We start from the raw sequence: 18,093 nt of genomic DNA, 5'->3' as shown, positions 1-18,093 counted from the left end.
GGCCGGTGGCCTGCCTGTCCCCAGTTAACTCTTTGCTGGCACCCTGGTGGAGTTTGGGCACAGCAGGGTTGGCTGCTTAATTCCCAGGCACCCTCTTTCGAAGGCCTCCGTCCTGCCGGCGAAAGGAAAGGAGAGAGGGAAGCCTTTGTTATTGCTTGCCGGAACCCTCTCCCGTCCCGGAGGTGCCCTGAATTCTGGGGCCTTCCCGTACCCCCGGCCGGGCGTGGGCGTGTTCCCACCTGGGCCCGGGCGCACTTCTCCAGAGGAAGCCCCCCCATCACTTTGGCTGCCTTTTCTCGAACTTGGGGGCGGGGGTATTGCGCCCCCTATTGGGGGGGGCAGAACCGGCTTTCCTACCCTCCCCTGTCGCGGGCCGGCGGGAAGCGCACCTTGGCAGGAGCATGGAGGCAAAAGGCGGAGGCGGGCACTGAGGCTTCGGAAGAAAGAACCCCGCCCCGCCTCGAGCCGGGCCGAAGCAAGCGGCTCTCCTGGCCCGCAGTGTCCTCGTGGGGAGCTGCTCCTGCGCTGGTTCTCTTGCCTGCTGTCGCGACGGGGGCGGCCCTCCCCGCGGTTCCCCCGCCCCGAGCGCGGCGGAGGTGGTGCCTCGGTCTGCGCCGGAGGCCGTCAGAGGCGGCGTCGGGCCGGGATTGGCCCTGGCAGCGGCGGCTGGAGCGGGCCTGGCTTGGCGCAGCGCACCAGCCCCTCCCGCCGGCCGCGGCTCCTGCTGCTGCGCCGCGCCGCGCCGCGCTCTCCTCCTCCTTCTCGCCGGGCTTTGTGCGGCGGCGGCACCCACCAGCATGTAAAGGGGCCGCCCCCCGAGGCGCCGCCGCCCCTCCTCCTTCCTCCTCCTCCTCCGTCGCGCGGCAAAGATGCTTAGCCGGCTGATGAGCGGCAGCAGCAGGAGCCTGGAGCGCGACTACAGTTGCACCGTCCGCCTCCTGGACGACAGCGAGTACTCCTGCACCTTCCAGGTTCGTGCCTCGCGCCCGGGACCCCCCTCAGCCCAGCCCAGCCCGGCCCGAGACCGCGGCGGCGCAGGGAACGCTGCGGAGGGAGCGGCGGGCCCGGGAACCTCCAGCGCCCCGTCCAGACCCGCGCGCCGGCGGCGGCAGAAACTCGCCTGCAGCCGTCGGCGGAGCGCAGCGCTGGTGGTCCTTCAGTCGGCGAGCGCCGCGGCTCAGCGAGAGCGCAACTTCCCCGCCGGCAGCGCCAACTTCGCCGCGGCCGCTGCCGGCGGTGAAGAACAAAGCGGAGGCGAAACCTGTAGCGCCGCCGCCATCACCCTTGCGCGTTGGGGAGCTCCTCGGGCTGGCATTGCACCAGGCGGCGGCGGCCGAGGAGAGAAAGCCGCCTCTCCTGCAAAGCTCCGTGTCTCTTTTGCCAAGCGGCGGCGGCGGCGAGGAGGGGGTGCCGCTCTGCTTCTCTCCCCCCGTGTCCCATCTCCAGGCTGGGCAGGGGCTGCTGCCGAGGGGCGCGGCGGGGCGGGGAGACCTGGAGGGAGGGACGTGGGGGAGGTTCCTGGGCGGGGGGAGGGCGCCCCTTTCTGCCGCCAGGTAGGTGTCCTCTCCTGGCTTAAAGGAGGCGCGCGGCTCGTGGCCCGGCGTGGGGCGACTTGGCGCTGCCGCCTGCCCCCGCTGGCGAAGGCCCTCCTGCACTGGGCGGGCAGGCAGGCTTCGCCCCCTTTGCGAGTGGCAGCGCTTCCGACGCGAGATAAGGGCGCGCACAGCCCTTCCCGCGGATGCCTCTGGGTCTTGTTCGTGAGGAAACGCGCTGCGTGCCGTGTTCCCCTCCGAGTGGAGGATGCGGAGGAGTGGAGGGGCCCGCCGTAGCTTGTGATTGTAGCTGCCCCCATTCATTAAATCTCCCGCGTAACGTGGCCTGGTTCAACCCCTTTGGACACCCGTCAGGCTGGAATCAGGGGATCTGTTGGCCCCCAGTTGGTGACAGAAGAGCATAGCCAGCTGTGGGAGAGGACTGTCCTCCCACTGAGACCCACTTTCGTTTTCAGGCTTCCGTGGATTAGGCCAGAACGTTTCCCCAAAGCCTTGACTAGAAGTGTCACAGTTTTAACTGGAAGCGAAGGGTCTGATTCTGGTGCTATTGTGCTTGTGTAGTGATGCCACCACACAGATGGAATAACCCACCCCAGGTGGAGATTTTAGGGGTGGGGTGGAGGGAACAAGAGAGAGAGATGTTGAAGCACCTGCTCAGGTGATCTGTAAAGGTGATCCGGTGCTTACTGATCAAGGTCACTGGAGGGGTGGCATGTACGGAGCAAAGGATCTCAAACACTCTGTTTTGTTATCTCCTCTCCTCTGCCTTTGAGATTCTGAATTATTAGCAGATATCTCGTGCATTAATTTTCTTTCAGTGGCATTTCTGTTTCCACGCTGTATGTTCAGTGCACAAACTCCTAGATGCTGCTACATCACAAAACCCTCTGCCACCAACACATTTCTTGTCAGGGAGTGGCCCTGTGAGATTTTGGAAGCTGATGTATAATTTCAAGACAGAATCCTGGTGAACTGGAGGCAGCTTCACCCCAGGACTCTTTTTAATGTGCGTCTTGCCAGCCTCGTTGTGTTAGCAGGAGCTGTGGCAAAATGTGAGCCTTGGCCAAAGGTTGGCATGGTTTGGGGCTGAACGCATAATGCACACATCACCCCAGCTGCCCCTAATAATGCCATCCTGTTCACGTTGCCTTGCAAGCAAGCCCTACTATGTTGATTGGGGCTGATTCCTAGGAAAGTGTGTGTTTACAGGATGGTTCTACCCTGGCTTTCTATATGCACTGGTCATGCCAGGTATTGCAAAGCACCCAGGCTGGTGCGTTGGTCTGTGTGTCCCAATAATGCATGTAGGAGTCTGCAATGTGTTGCTGTTGTTTTAGAACAAGGAAGAGTTTGGGGCAACAAGATTCTTGCTTGTAATCAACGCAAGGGCTGTTAGCAGATCCTTGCTTCAGCTATTTGCTGTGGAAAAATTCTGTGAACCACGAATCTCTTTTCTGCCACATTTTTCTGATGACAAACTGATTCCTTCTATTTCACCCCAGGTGGCTTTCTGTGCACCTAATTTGCCATAGATTGTGTGGCCCTGACTTGTCTGCCCTGTCTATCCATAGCATTTACATGATGAACAGAGTAGGATGTTTGGGATTTGGGTTGCTGCTGGAAGATAGTTTAAGCCGGCTTGATGACAGTGTGTGAAGATTTCCATCTCTGATGCTGCTGCATTCAGTGTGTGATCTAGCTATGTGGTTCCGGTGGCAGTGAATGATGTGCTCGGAGGTTAGCAATAAGGTGGGCCTTTGGCTTTCCAGGTGGCTGCAGTCACATTGACATCTGTGTGTGTATCGGGGGGGTGAGAAAAGGATTGTGAGCTCTGCTTTTTGCACTCTCTATCTGGGCGACAACATTTATAGCCTGTGAGAAATATAAACAATGGTGATGTGTAATATTTGCCATTGAAAGAAACTGCTGCCTGCTAGGCCTAGAGGCTTGCCAACCCGAGAGGGAATTCTGAAGGTCATTCCTTTAGAAAATGCAGAATCCGCTTACCTGTGTTCAGGGATTTTGTTTCAAGAGCTTTTTAAAAAAAAATGTATACACCATTTTGATTTTTACAAAAAATGAATACAGTACAGAGATGTATGTACTATCTGTATAGTATATTGTTTTAATTAAGCTATGCAAAGAATAACAGGCTTCCAAATCAGAAGATATACATGACTGTTCATTGTTGAAGGTTTAGTTAAAATGATTTGTAGCTGAGCTGCACCCAAATGAGTGGGGGGTGGCAGATTGGAGAGGCAGCGGAGCCCATCTGTAGTGCATGACATTTGTGAGCCTTTGAGGAAGGGATCCAGTTTGTCAGAAAGATAAGGCAGCCTTTCAAATAAAGGTGGATATGAATCCATCTATACCCTTTTTAGGGCTTGTGCAAGAAGGGAAGGTGTGCAGAGCAAACAGTGGGGGAATCTTCTGATCCCCCACCCATCCTGTGATGGAAAATTAATCCAGGCATCACCTAGAGTGGTTCCAGAGGGCTGACCTGGTTGGTTGTGTTTACTTGGCTTTTTAAAGAGCAAGACTAGAGCCTTTTGGGGTGATGGTGTTGGGATCTACATTGTTGGCAATGGCTGGTGTCTCTTAAGAGGGGAGAGAGCTGCAAGTCCTACCCCCCAAGTCCTGCCCCATCAACCTCCCTTCAACTCCACCCAAAGTTGAGAGAAAGGAGTCATGCAGAGCCTGACCCTGCAGGATGTGGGGGTCAAGGGTGGCCCTCCTAGTTGCTGCTTATTCACTTTCTGGCCTGGGGCAAGTTGCTTGTCTCTTTGCCACTACCTGCGGTAAACCAGATGCAGCAGGCCCTCTCCTCTTTCATTTTTCAGAAGGCAAACGGGTGCAGCTGAGAACCTGCCCAAGGTTGTCGATGGGGTACAAGGCCGGGCTCTGAGCTCTGCATGGCCAATCCTGGGGTCACATTTCTTTGCTCCCTCATTTGCTGCAGTGCCATGAAGTCTCAGGGCCTGAGGGGCTCCCCTCCTCCTCCCCTTTCTCCAGACTTCCCATGTTTGCCAACAGTAAGAAGCGTAGACAGCTGTACAAAGAAAGGTTGCACTTTTTTTTGCACAAGTCCCTCTTCTGCTTGCACAGAAAAGCCGAGCACAGTCAGGAGAGGAGCACCAAGCTCTTCCCCCCCCCCCGCCAGCTGAAGAGCAAACTGCTTGCCACGTGACAATGTAGGGCTCCTCCAGACTTACTTTTTATTGTGCATTCGTGATTATTTGTGTTCAGTGGTTTCACTGCTTTCAGTACTGTTGCACCTGTCAAAGGTTTCAGAGAGGACATATTGCTTCCTTTCCAACCGGTGCATGCTTCAGATCTTCCTGCTGAAATCCTGTAAATGTTCATACCACAAATGTTCAAGGGGATGAGGGGGGGTTGGGCCTCCTTTTGCTGCACCGCAGTGCAAGTGTGTCCCTCCAGATGACAAAAGTGCAATAACCTTAAGGAAGCATTGTGAAACAACTGATCAAGTGGAATGGTGGGTCAATGGCCCAGCATAAGTCCATCACTAATGCAGTATTATTCTGGCTTAGATTTCCATCTGTATGGGGGAAGAGCCTTTCAGTGCTGTGCCACCCCTTCCCCCAAGCCAAGGTGTCTCTCTGAGGAGTCCTCCCTACCTCCCTCTCCCTAGACTAGAGCATCCCTGTGGCAAGGAGCCCTGGGAAGCGCAGTTCTTCAGGGTGCCAGGAAGAGATTGCTGAGGCTGGGATCTGGGGCTCATGAGGGGCCAGGTTGTGGGGGTAGCTGAGCTTCCACCTCCCAGTAGGATCATCTGCTCTGGGGGTGGGAATGCCCCCTCTGAGCCTTAAAAACATAAGAACAGCCAACTGCTGACTCTGCCCAGTGGCCCCTCAGCAGCCAGATACCCCAAGGGGAAGCCTGCAGGCACGACCCCCTCCTAGTGATTTCCAGCAACTGTTATTAAAAGGCGCGCTGCCTCTGACTGTGGAGGCAGAGCGTAGCCATTGTGGCTAGTAGCCATTGGAGGCTTTATCCTTCATGAAGTACCTTTCCCGTCTTGAAGGGTAGTGGTGCAAAACCAGCAGATTCAAGTAAGGCCAGTAACATCCACCTGCATTGCAGCTAGCTACAGGAAGGCTGGAGGGAGGCCCAGTGTGTTTGGAGGCCGCTGCCTGCTGCCCATCTTGGACTATGAACCGCCTGCAGCAGCAGCTCTGTGGAAGGTGCGTGTGTGTGTCATTTGGACCACCTGCCCCCGTACTTTCTATGGAAGGACATGCCAGATACAGGCAGATTTTTTGCTACACCCCAGAAGACTGAGGCCCTCCCTTGAAAGTTTAACACTGCAGCTGCTCATAAGAACAGGTTGTGATTGTTCAGAGCAAACTAAACACATTGCCTGAGTTGGCGTCTTTTCTTCCTCCCTCCCAACCCCTTTGCCTTTTGTGCCTCCTCGTTTGTCAGCCTGAGGGCAGGGGCTGTCTTGCTTCCGATCTTTGTCAGCTGCTCTTTGGCTGAAGAGCAGCAGGCTGAGCCCAATTCTGAGTCCAACTAGGGAAAGTTCACCTGCTGCTACTTCGTTCTTTGCCTTGACAATCAATACCTCTGAATGTACACTTAAGGTGCCTTCCGGTGAGTCAGGCCACTGGTCCCTCTAGGTCAGTATGGTCTACACTGACCTCCAGCGGCCCTCTGGGGTTCCAGGCAGGGAGTCACTCTCAGCCCTCCCTGGAGACGCCATTGGGGGCTGAACCTGCAGCCTTCTGCATGCAAGGCAGATGCTCTGCCACAGAGCTGCGATGGCCCTTCCTCGTGGCTGTGCACGCCAGTGACATGTACAACCTCTCAGCTTAATGTGGTAGCATGTTTGTTATCTGCTGGCCACACACATCTATCGCAGGTAAGCATGAATGCATTGGAAGGGCTGTGTGCACAGACTCGGCCCTCCAGGGCTGTTGAATTGTGGCGCATAGAGCGGCTGCTCTGAGCACAGACTATGCGCTTGAAAAGTTGGGCATCTGTGTGTTCAGTCGCGGGGCATTTTGGGTTGCCATCTGTTATTTCATAATTGATGCCAGGCTCTCTCAGATTTTGGAGCTGGCCTTCTGCTTACTATTTGCAGGACTCATCATGAAGGTGCAGTTCTCCTACTTGGGCCTTTTGTAAGTGGTGAGAAGGCTGGGCCAGTTTCGGGCTCAGTTAGGGGCTGGCGGTGGGGAGTGTGTGCATGTTCACAAGTCTTGTGTGAACCTCAGATCTCTCAGTGCAAGAGTCTGGTTTGCTGGTGCAGGGGATGCTTATGACCAAGTCTTCTACCAGCTTGGACCCCGGGCCATCTCGCTTTAGTGTTGTCTACACTGACTGGCAGCGGCTCTCCAGGTTTCCACCCCTATCTGGAGATGCCGCCATTGGGGATTGAACATGGACCTTCTGCAGGCAATGCAGGGGCTCCGCCACTGAGTTATGTGGTCCTTCCCTGGTGAGAGTGATCTAATACCCTCAGTGATCAGGGGGCTGGAAACAAAGCCCTGCGAGGAGAGACTGACAGAACTGGGCATGTTTAGCCTGGAGAAGAGAAGACTGAGGGGAGATAGGATAGCACTCTTCAAGTACTTGAAAGGTTGCCACACAGAGGAGGGCCGGGATCTCTTCTCAATCATTTCAGAGTGCAGGACATGGAATAACAGGCCCAAGTTGCAGGAAGCCAGATTTCAACTGAACATCAGGAGAAACTTCCTAACCGTTAGAGCAGCATAGCAATGGAACCAATGACCTAGGGAGGTGGTGGGTTCTCCAACACTGGAGGCCTTCAAGAGACAGCTGGACAGCTGCCTGTTGGGCGATGCTTTAATTTGGATACCTGCATTGAGCAGGGGGTTGGACTCGATGGCCTCGTGGACCCCTTCCAGCTCCACTATTCTATGATTCTATAGAGAGAGATTCTGTTTGGCACAAACAGATTTCCACAAAAGTATTTATGCCTGGCTGCTGTATATCTTGTGTTGGAAGAACCTTAAGTCTCTGAATTCTTATGGCTCACTTACAGTGGCATATTCCTTCTTGATGTTTTAAAAAAATAACTTATTTCTATACTTAGTACAAACTGCACCAAAACAAGCAATGACAGAGTCCACATTCATGTTGTGCATACGAAATGTCCAGGTCTTTACAAGATTGATATAAGACCTTTAAAGATGGGTGCTGTAGAGATACTTTTAAAATTTGTCAGTGCTCCATTTTCTTGGTTGGCAACAGTGAAGATAGTGACATGAATTGGCTTGGGGACTTCTGATACACTCTCTCCAACAGAAGGATGAAAAGCCTTTAGCTGGATGTTGGGCACTCTTGGAGACCTGGGTGCAAATCATGCTGTTTGCATGGGACATGTTTGTATCTCATGGGATTCCAGAGCACGCTACCATGGAGATCAGTAAACGTGGGTCGTCAGGAATACATTCACTGCATTTCTTATACACCTCAAAGTTTTTGCTTTTTGGATAAACTACAGTAAAAACCTGGCTGTTCAGTCTGTACCTCGATCCCTGCCAATTCTGGTATCTCAGCCTCCTGAGGGGGAGGTAGGGAAGATCACATCTGCCCCACCGTGTTCCCAGTGGGCTGTGCATGGCTTTCTGCTCCTTGAAGCTCAGACAATATATGAGCTTGCCTGAATAGAGGACTGGCAGCCTCACCATGGCCAAGTCTGTGTATACCCATACAGTTAAAGCACATGGCTTCTCCAAAGAATCCTAGGAACTGGAGCTACGATTCCCAGCACCGTTAATAAATTACAGTTCCCGGGATTCATTGGGGGAAGTAATGTGCTTTAAATGTACGGCATGTAGGCAGCCTGAGATGAGGAGCTCTGAGCTGCTATAGGGCCAGAAGTGTTCCAATTCTTCCTTCTCAAGCTGGGTATTGGGAAGCCCTAGAAAGAGACCCTCAAAGTTGTAGGCTTGCATGAAAATTCTCGCAGAGAACAAAGTGCCTGGGAACATGTGAAAGCAGAATGAAGGCCTGGGTGGGGCATTGCAGAAATGTGTGAGGGTGCTGCAATGGGCTGGAGGATGAATTGTGTTCCAGTGTGGGTGAATCCGTGTCTTGGCTGCAGGAGGGTGCTCTAGGTGGCCTTTTGGGTTCGTTATACTGTAGCCCCGATTCTATTTTTGCCTTATATAGGCCAGTCCTGGAGAAAACCTAAATCCAGGAGGGTGCAACTAGGATATGTATGGTGTGACCTCATTAAGAGGCAAGTCTGCCCCCTTTGCTTCTGTCCCTTGCTGTCTCCTTAGAATAAGAAATTAAATTATAGCAGAATGGCTTCTAGAAAGGCCCTGCTTGCAGGTCTGAAGGACTGCAGTGGAGGAACCATTACTGGTTGCATGTGAGAATCCTCTGCCACCACCACTACCACACCAGGCCACACTTGCAGCCACTGAGGGGGAGTTCACGTCCACCATGGAAGAGGTGCTGAGCTAAGTGTGTCATCTGCTGAGTCCAGTACAGGCAGAGTTATCCATCAGCCTCTTCCTGGGTCAAAATGAGATGTGTTGCAAACCTGGCAGAATTAGAGTACACCAGGTGCATTTACTACTTTTATAGCCCACCTTTTCTCCAAGGAATTCAAAGTGGCATATGTGGTTCTCCCCCTCCTCATTTCATTCTCACAACAACCCTGTGAGGTAGATTGGGCTGAGAGACAGCAGCTGTAGTTTTTGCCCAGGGAAGGGCAGCTTGAAGTAAATAAGGGTCAATAAGGAGGGTCAGAGGTCATAATGTTAAGAGGAGCTTTGGAAGAAAGGCTCATATCTTGGGTAGATTCTTTGGGCACTCTCCCCGACACTCAGGTTTTAATGGATGCTTACTTTATATTTACAAATACGCATGCACAAGCATGAGAACTAGGAACTTGGCTTTGTTTAAAAAATGGAATGTTTGTTTATGTAATCAATGTAGGAATCACAGGTTGGTTTGAAGATATTGGATTCCACATAGAATGATCAAAAATTATTTTGGACAACAAGCACTTTTAACTATTTATTTATTAAATTTATATCCCACCCTTCCTCCCAAAGAGAGCCTATTTTGCCTTTCTTTTTTGTTGTGCTTAAAGGTGACTTGGATCCCAAGCATTTTGCCCCAGTGGAAATTTTCTCAAAGCCAAACACGACCAGACTGAGTTTGGTTGTGTGGCTGGTGAACCAGGCATGTGGATGGAGGCAGATGGCTTAACAGGGGAGCCAGCAAACAGGTCAAGGCCCCTCCAGTCCTTTTTCTTGTGCACGTGTGATGATCTATGCTCACGATGGTATTGGGCTCGTCGCACGCAGCCCTCCCTTCAATACCGCCTGCGTCTGCAAAAATTTCAGGGTGGACATACTGCTGTGTTTGCAGTTAGTGCATGTCTCGTAGCTTCCTGATGAAATCCTTTAACGTTTCATACCACAAATGTTCCACCTATTTATTTCTTTTTGTCCTGCTTCTGTTGTGCTGTATGGCAAGCGAGCCCCTCCAGATAGCAATAATACCGTTACGCTGGGTAAGGCTCCCAGAACAACTAATGAAGTGGAATATGTGGATGGATGGTCCAGTATAAAACCACCACCACTCTGCACTATTATTGCATCACTGGCATGATGCAGAAAACACCTGCCCAAAACAACCATTCCGGAGGGGCCCTCGGTCATTCGGACCTGCCTCAGCTGTAGTGTATGTTCTGCAGCCTCATCAGTGTGCTTGACTTGCGTGAAGAAGCTGGTAAGAAAGTGCCCTTTCCCCCTGCCCCTTCTCCTGGTCTAACAGGGTACAAGCTGACTTATTTATTTGTCCCATTCTTCAGCCAAAAATAACTCCAAGAGCAGCATAGAGGTCACTAAACAAAAAAGGTCTCTGCCCTCAGGCTTACACTTGAAACAGATGTGACACAAAGGGAAAATGGGCTGGGAGGGAGAAGGAAATAGGCACACTCAGGTCCATGTTCTCATTCAGAACAGCCAATTGGTTATGTGTGGTCTGGTTGCGTCCTGACTCTTGGCACTTGATGTACGTATTATTGTTGTTATTATCATCCCGTACTTGTAGGGCAATGTTGCACTGTTTCCAAAGGTCCTGTTGATGTGGCCAGCACTGTGCTCAGTGATGTGACAATCCCTCCACTATTTCCCTCCTGCCACTCTTTTCCAGTCCCTTCGGAGCTGGGCAGCTGCCTTCTGGGTGCTGAGTTGCCTTTGTATGCTTCCACTTGTGGCTTTGCAGCAATGCAACAGGGGCCTTGTGCCCGCTCTGTCTAAGACTTGGATACTCGCAGCCTTCTTTTGTTTTCCCGCTTGGTAAAACTTGGACTCTGTTTTCATTGGAGCTGAGAATGTTATGGCTGTTTGTGTGCAACTTGATTGAGTCGGCACTTTCTGATTCCAAGCAACATCTTTGCTTGTATGATGCTCATTCCTTCCACCCAGCTTTGGAGACCCTCAAATGCTGGGAGAGGCTATCTTTATTCTTGGGACTGCAGTAACTGAACTTGTAGCCTGCTAGAATAATAGAATCGTAGAGTTGGAAGGGGCCTTTAAGGCCATCAACTCCAACCCCCTGCTCAGTGCAGGAATCCAACTTAAAACATATCTGACAGGTGGCTGTTCAGCTGCCTCTTGAAGGCCTCCAGGGTTGGAGAGACCACCACCTCCAGAGATCATTGCTTCCATTGTTGTAGTGCTCTAACAGTTAGGAGTTTTTTTCCTAATGTTCAGCCAAAACCTGGCTTCCTGTAAGTTGAGCCCATTATTCCATGTCTTGCACTCTGGGATGAGATCCTGGCCCTCCTCTGTATGGTAAAGTACTTGAAGAGTGCAATTGCCATTCTATCTCCCCTCAGTCTTCTCTTCTCAAGGCTAAACCTACACAGTTCTTTCAGTCTCTCCTCATAGAGCTTTGTCTCCAGTCCCCTGATCATCCTCATTGCCCTCCTCTGAACCTGTTCCAGTTTGTCTGCATCCTTCTTAAAGTGTGGTGTCCAGAATTGGACGCAGTACTCAAGATGAGACCTAACCAGTGCCAAATAGAGGGGAACTAGTACTTCATGTGATTTGGAAACTATACTTCTGTTAATGCATTCTAAAATAGCATTTGTATTTTTTGCAGCCACATCACACTGTTGGCTCATATTCAGCTTGTGATCAACAACAATTCCAGGATCCTTCTCGCATGTAGTATTACTGAGCCAAGTGTCTCCCATCTTATAACTATGCAGTTTCTTTTTTCTAGGTGTAGAACATTGCACTTATCCCTGTTAAATTTTATTTTGTTGTTTTCAGCCCAATGCTCCAGCATATCAAGACCACTTTCAATTCTGCTTCTGTCCTCCGGGGTTAATGCTATTCATAAAAGGCTCCAGAGGTCTCTACAAAAATTATTTCTTCTAATACCCAAAGCTGTGCAGTTGTGGTCAGGCCCTTCTTGTGTCATGAGGAAGGTCAAGGGCAGAATTCTGAGAAGGTGTCCCTTTCCTAAAGGAGTTGCATTTGGAGAGGTAGCCATGGAACATCAGGGTAGTTCTGCTGCAGAGGAGGGTTGACCCTTGGGCATGCCTTAACCCTGCATGTTTTATGGCTTGTCCCTTTCCTGAGCATGGCGCAATAGGCCACTTTTCCCTCTAGGAGACAATGATTTGTCAGTCAAATTGTGAAGCTTACAGAGTGACGTGACAACATTATTGCAGCCTAGCTGATGTCCCGAATGCAAACATCCCCCAAATTGCCAAGATGCTTTGACGAATGCCACTTTCAGTTACGCCAGCAAGTCCAGTCTCAAGGTGTGCCACCCACATCTCAAGGGGTCTTTGCCAGCTGGTCACTGAAGGCAGACGCTGGGAAACTGGGACCCGCAAGCACGTGCACATTCCTTGCTCAGCTGGAAGGGATGATTCTGTCAAGCAGGGGGCACGAGATGAATTGATGGGCTCTTACCCCCTCAACTTTGGATGGGCTGGGGGGGCATGGCCCTTTGGGTACGGAATACCAAGAGGGATTGTGCTGGCTACTGTGCATGCCACGTTCCCAGGCTGGACTCCAGCCTGCCCCCCTCCACCTTGTTCTCCCTCCCCATCCTTCTGACTGTTGCCCACTGAGTTCTTTGCATGCCTTGCCCTCTTTCCTGGGATTTTGGGGCCTGGCTCTGGAAGAGACGCACCTTCAACCTGGGCAATGCAACTGAGTGCCTGAAAACCAGTGAACAATTTGTCTCTGTCAGAGTGGCTTCTCTCTGGCACCCCGGCTGGAAAGCTGGTCTGCATTGGCCACACACACACACACACACATAGAGAGAGAGAGAGAAAGAGAGAAAGAGAGAGAGAGAGAGAGAGAGAGAGAGAACTCCTTAATGTTTTCAGAGTTTGTTCCTTTTTCGGCTGGGAGTCCTGCCTCTGCCTTTTGGCCACATCAATCTGGCTTGAGTTCTCTCTTTGGAATGCTCTCTTATGTAAAAAGCCACTTTTATTCCTGGAGTGATGAATTCTGCTTCCTCTTCCCTGCCTCAGCTGCCAGGTTTTGGTATTAAGTGCTGGTCTCATTGCAAATTCAAGTCTGGCACTTTATTTTAATCACTTGTTGAAAAGATTTCCTGACGAAAGGGAGAGAAACTTGCCCTATTCTAGTTTCCACCAACTTGGTGCCCTCCCAGTGTTTTGTGCTGCAACTTCCGCCAGCCCCAGCCAGCACAGCTGTATTGTGCTGGGGCTGATGGGAGCCTGGCCATGGTGGCTGGGGCTGATGGGAGTTGTGGTCCAAAGCAGCTGGAAGGAGAAGGCTACCCTGCCTGTCTCAGCCAGTTCTCTGCTGCTCTAGTTGCAGGTTTTGGGGTTGACATTTCTGGGATGCATCTTGGGTGCATGGCTCAAGCAAGGTGGGGACTAGCAGACATGAGTTTCTGGGTCAGAGGGCATGGCAAGGTCAGAACCTTGGATAAGAGCCTAGCTAGTGGTTCAAGAACACAGTTAGTGGTCCTGCAGTGGAGGCTGAAAATGCAGTTTCTCTCAGCATTGTCTTGTAGTTAGTGGGAAAGCTTTATAGTCTCAGCTCTGGAGGAGTCAAGAGGGAAGGTCCGGCCCTCTGAGTGCTGCCTCTGGCTATTAATGGGCTTCTGCCTTTTTTTGCAGCTATTGTGGAAAGCTCCTCAGGGCGACGACGTCTGATATTCTGAGGAGTGTGTGGTCCATTCATTGAGGCTGGAGTCAGAGTCCAAGGGGTGAGATGTGAGCTCTGGTGCCCGCAGATTCACGTGGCAAGGACCAGAGAGTAGATCAATTGCCTCCTCAGGGTTCCTGTTGTAGGAGGACTCTGTATCTGAGGATTCCTGGTCCAGGGCATGACACTTGCCGTAGGGAAAGGCATGGCCCCTTGTCAACCACAACCCATAAGCTCAGGGCACTGTTACAAATGCATCATGAAAAGCCATTTCAGTGCCTGTCATGCATGCATCAAGCACATATCTGAGGCAACCTGCGTCTTGCTGCCTTTCTCCTTGATGCCTTTCTTTTGCTGATTCTTCAACAGCTGCAATTTTCTGACACTCCTTACATGATTGCGCTCTCTCTATGTGTGGGAGGAATAGTGATTCAGCAGAGATAGTAGCACATTTTCCAAAGGCTCCATCACCATCTCAGTGGCCACTGCTAGCTTTAGTGGACGATGTTTTTGTGGTCTAAAAGCCAGGAAGGAAACAAAATAGCATTTGGAGATGTCTGTCAGGTGCTTTTTGCTTTGGGAGAGGGGCAAAGCCATGAGGAGGGGGTGCAGGTGTGTGTTGCAGCAGCTCAGCGCGGGTCATAGCCACAGACTCTGACTTTGTGCTGAGAGCCGGTGGAACACAACCCCTCTTCCATTCTTGCCCTGAGTGAGTGTTAGTTCATTAAGATGTCTTAGGGGTGCAGAAGGTGGCCCACAGGCAGTTGCAGGCCTGCAGCTTTTCCTGGCAACCGTTTGGGAGCGCTGTGCGTGGCTTTGATACTGCTGAATTTTGAAGGCAGACACTTCCTTCCAGTGCTCTGTTAGCCAGAGTTTTAGCAGATGCTTTGTTGCACCTATAAATGAAGTGCTAATAAAAGACTGTCTTTAAGTACATTCCAAATTCATTCCTATAAACAGAGATTTCAGGCATGTTCATTTTTCCTGCCTGCCATTTCCAGAGACATTTGGTAAGCACCTCATTCTCATTTATCACTTATTTGCAACATTACTTTTGTGCAAGCATTATCTGAGGACAAAGCTGCGTGGATGTTATGTAGAAGTGAAAAGGAAGACTTGTTAAAACCATGATTTTTTTTTTTAAAAAAGAAGATGCACTTTGCACGCAGAATCTGAAGAGCAGTCTTTCATATCATGCAACATAATAATCTGTGGAATGATCCAAGACTTTTCCGTGTATTCTAATGACTAAACAGAGGGGAAGTTGTGTTCTTGCTTACAGGTCACCTCAGACCCCAGATCTTGATTTGGTAACCAAAACTATATGAAGCAATCTTTCTTGAGTCAGTATTTTAGTTTGGATTTTGTTATGCTAGTTTAAACTTTTTGAACCGATTTAGATTTGGAGCCTACCTAATCGCAGAGGCTCTGAGTGCATTACAATATGCTTAAACTTTAAATGCATTGTATATCACTGAGAGCCTCTGCAACTAGGTAGGCTTCAAATCCGAATTGGTTCAGAAAGCTAGAGCTGGGTATGCACCATACATTGGGGAATTGTAGTTTACCCTTAACAAAGCTGCAATTCCCTGCACCCTTAAGAAACTACAGTTCCCAAGATTCTTTGGGAGATGCTTTAAATGTGTGGTGAAGCAGCAGAGAGAACTGTGATGTGGAACATGTTTTTCCTTTTAAAAGTGAAAATAAAAAAAAGAGCTGTCTAGCTGTTCCTTTGCCAGTCATATGACTGTGCTGGCAGGGGCTGATGGGAATTATAGTCCAAAACATCTGGAGAGAACCCGGTAAGCGAAGGCTAGTGCTGCTTGTTGCATTTTGTTTGCGGACCTTCCTCCCTAACCTTCTGAGACTGCAAACTGGTTTGAATTCTTAATTCGTGAGGAATGTTTGATTTACCTCAATTACACAATAACAGCTTTGATGCTAAACTTGACTTTTCCCAGGTATGGTTTCTTTTTCCTTTTGGATGACCTCTGAAACTTCCAGACTTTGCCCGTACGGTCTTGGCTGTTGCTTGAAATGAGAAGGGAAGAAAGGGTAGCTTTGAACTCTTTACAGTTTCCGGAGACCTCCTGCTATTTGCTGGAAGCCTTGCTCTAGCCCAGGGGTGGGCAGAAGGTAGATCAGGATCTTCTTGTAGACCTCTGAGTGATTGGCAGTAGATCACAGGATCCTGACTTTCCCAGTTTTTAAACAATAGCAACAACAAGAAGCCTCCCCTCACTCTGCCTTCTAAGTCAGGCTGCTGAGATTAGCAAAGCTTGTGAGGAAAACCAGCAGTGGATTTTTGTGTGACAGGATTGTGATATCAGTTGTGGCTCAGTTCTGGGCTGACGAGGTGCTCAGAGGCACCCTGTTCCCTAAGTCTAAGAGTATGTCTAAGAGTATGTCGTGCTGTATCAGGGAATCACCTTTTTGCACCTGGCTCCAGTTGGAGCTTGGAGTCTAGTCAAGCAAGGCAGCAGATCCGGCAAACCTGAAGCCTGCCTGCCCTTGAACTATTGAGTAGACCCAGTTGCCATCCCTTTCTGCTGTTGGGGAGTGCTTAATAGAGTGTGACCCAGGGTTGCTTCACACAGAGGTTTAGTGCAGGTCTGGTGCTACTCACAGCCCCTTTTAATTTGCATGGATCACACGACGTTGCAGGCAATCAGCAGCTAGAACGCAGTTTTCCCCTTTAAATCCGTAGTATATCAATGCTCTTTTAATCCAAAACGTCTCCAGTTCATATCTCTTGTGCTTGTAGACACTTTACTCTGATGCTTTATGTGGGTGTGTCAATTGTTCCCTTCTCCGCGCCCACTCCCTCCTCCTCCCTTCTTTCATTTCCATTTCCTGTTTGGCTGCTGGCTCCCATTCTTTAAGCTTGCTGCAAACTGTGCTTTATATTTCTTTCCCCCCTAATTTGTGCACAAAAGGATAACACTGTTCAAGCAAATATTTGCATTCCAGCTGTATTGTAGCAGTGAAAATACAAATAATGGCACTTCAGGGTTGTTTTTTTTTTAATGAAACTCTGGAACAAACTGAGCATGCACAGTTGCCAAGGTAACCAGAGGAAGTGGAATTTTGACCTTAAGAGGGCGTGATCATTAGGAAGCTGCGTGATTGATCCTTTCCCTTCAGTGTGAATGAAAAGCACTGCAGCTGGCTTTGAGCCCCCTATGCGGACTGTGCAAACAGAAAACGGAGGTAAAAGCAACGTCTTTAATAACGATGCTTTGCTCCCATGTGGATAAGCCCCAAAATGGGAAACTGGTGAAGTACCACTGCAAACAGGGTGGTGGTGCGAGGGATTCTTCACCACAGCCAAGGGCTTCAGCATGTCTAACTGTCTTGCCAAATGGGGTCACTGAAGAGCCGAGAGCAGGAATGCCCACTTGCTGGCTGGCTGTTTCGGTCAGAGAGAAAGAAAGGATCGTTTCAGCAAAGGGCTGAGTCTTAAATCTCCAGAAGAACATCTTATGCCAGACCCGATTCTCACATTCTAGATAGCATCTGTACAATGTGGGCAGGTGGTGGCAGTTGCATTGCACAGATGTGGCTTGACCAGAGACGGCAACTTCTAGGTCTCCCACGCAAAACTGGTTGCATGGCTTGTGATTAAACTGGGGGAAATGGGATGGGATTTCTGCTCTACCAAGGGCTGGGGGGGAATATGAGGTTTTCCGTTGATCTTTTAAGCAAAATGGTGTGTGTGTGTACAAATTCGGTGTTGAAAGGAATGGCAATGTGTTGACCCTAGGAGGGAATCTTGAACGGCTTCCCTTTTGTCTTTGTTCCTTGGGTCTTCTAGGAAAGGCGGAGTCTGCCTTCTCAGGGCCTGCAGTTGTGTGGAAAGGAGGGGTGGAGGCTGCATTGGCCAGGCCGTGTCCTCTGGAGCCAAAGGCACTGCTCACTTTCTGGCATTGTGAGAGGATGAACTGGAAGTTTATGGTTGCTTTCTAGCTCCAGGGGAGTAACAAGCCAAGCGTGAGGCAAAGACAGGATGCCCCCCCGCCCGGCCCCACTGCCGCCGCTGCCATCATCTTGGCTGCTTTGTTTTGTTCAAAGCAATAGATAATTGCCAGAGCTCTCTGGCTGAGCCTCCAATTTTTCAAGTCTCTGCAAATACTAAATTGGGTTCCTCTGGTCATTTTCCAAAGTATGAAATGCAGATTCCAGCAGCTGCCTGAAGAAAGTGAAGGGGAATCCGAGGCAGACGGATCATGGAAGGGGCAGGAGAAGGTGCAGGGAGGGGGCTAGCGAAGGGTGCAAGAAAAGACGGTGTCTTTTGGATTCAACACAGTGGCAGGCAGTGGACTTGGAAGAACCTGGGGGGGAGATGATGTGGCTCTTGTTTGATCCGTTTATGAGGAATGCAG

General features: G+C 50.4%; 1 protein-coding gene across 4 annotated transcripts in view; it reads left to right on the top strand.

Moving 5' to 3' along the window:
• The first annotated feature begins 583 nt into the window (after positions 1–583).
• The window catches only part of FRMD5 (FERM domain containing 5), a 121,771-nt gene continuing 104,261 nt past the window's right edge, over positions 584–18,093 (top strand). For 3 of the 4 annotated variants that reach the window (XM_061594769.1, XM_061594768.1, XM_061594765.1), the window contains exon 1: positions 618–971. In XM_061594769.1, the coding sequence (XP_061450753.1) occupies positions 870–971 (102 nt within the window). In that variant the 5' untranslated portion in view covers positions 618–869. Of the gene's footprint in view, positions 972–18,093 lie in introns of all 4 variants that reach the window. The other variant, XM_061594766.1, reaches the window with a different exon arrangement.

Source organism: Rhineura floridana, chromosome 14 (assembly GCF_030035675.1).
Source record: "Rhineura floridana isolate rRhiFlo1 chromosome 14, rRhiFlo1.hap2, whole genome shotgun sequence".
NCBI classification, from domain to species: Eukaryota; Metazoa; Chordata; class Lepidosauria; order Squamata; family Rhineuridae; genus Rhineura; species Rhineura floridana.
This window is presented reverse-complemented; position numbering and strand designations above follow the sequence as displayed.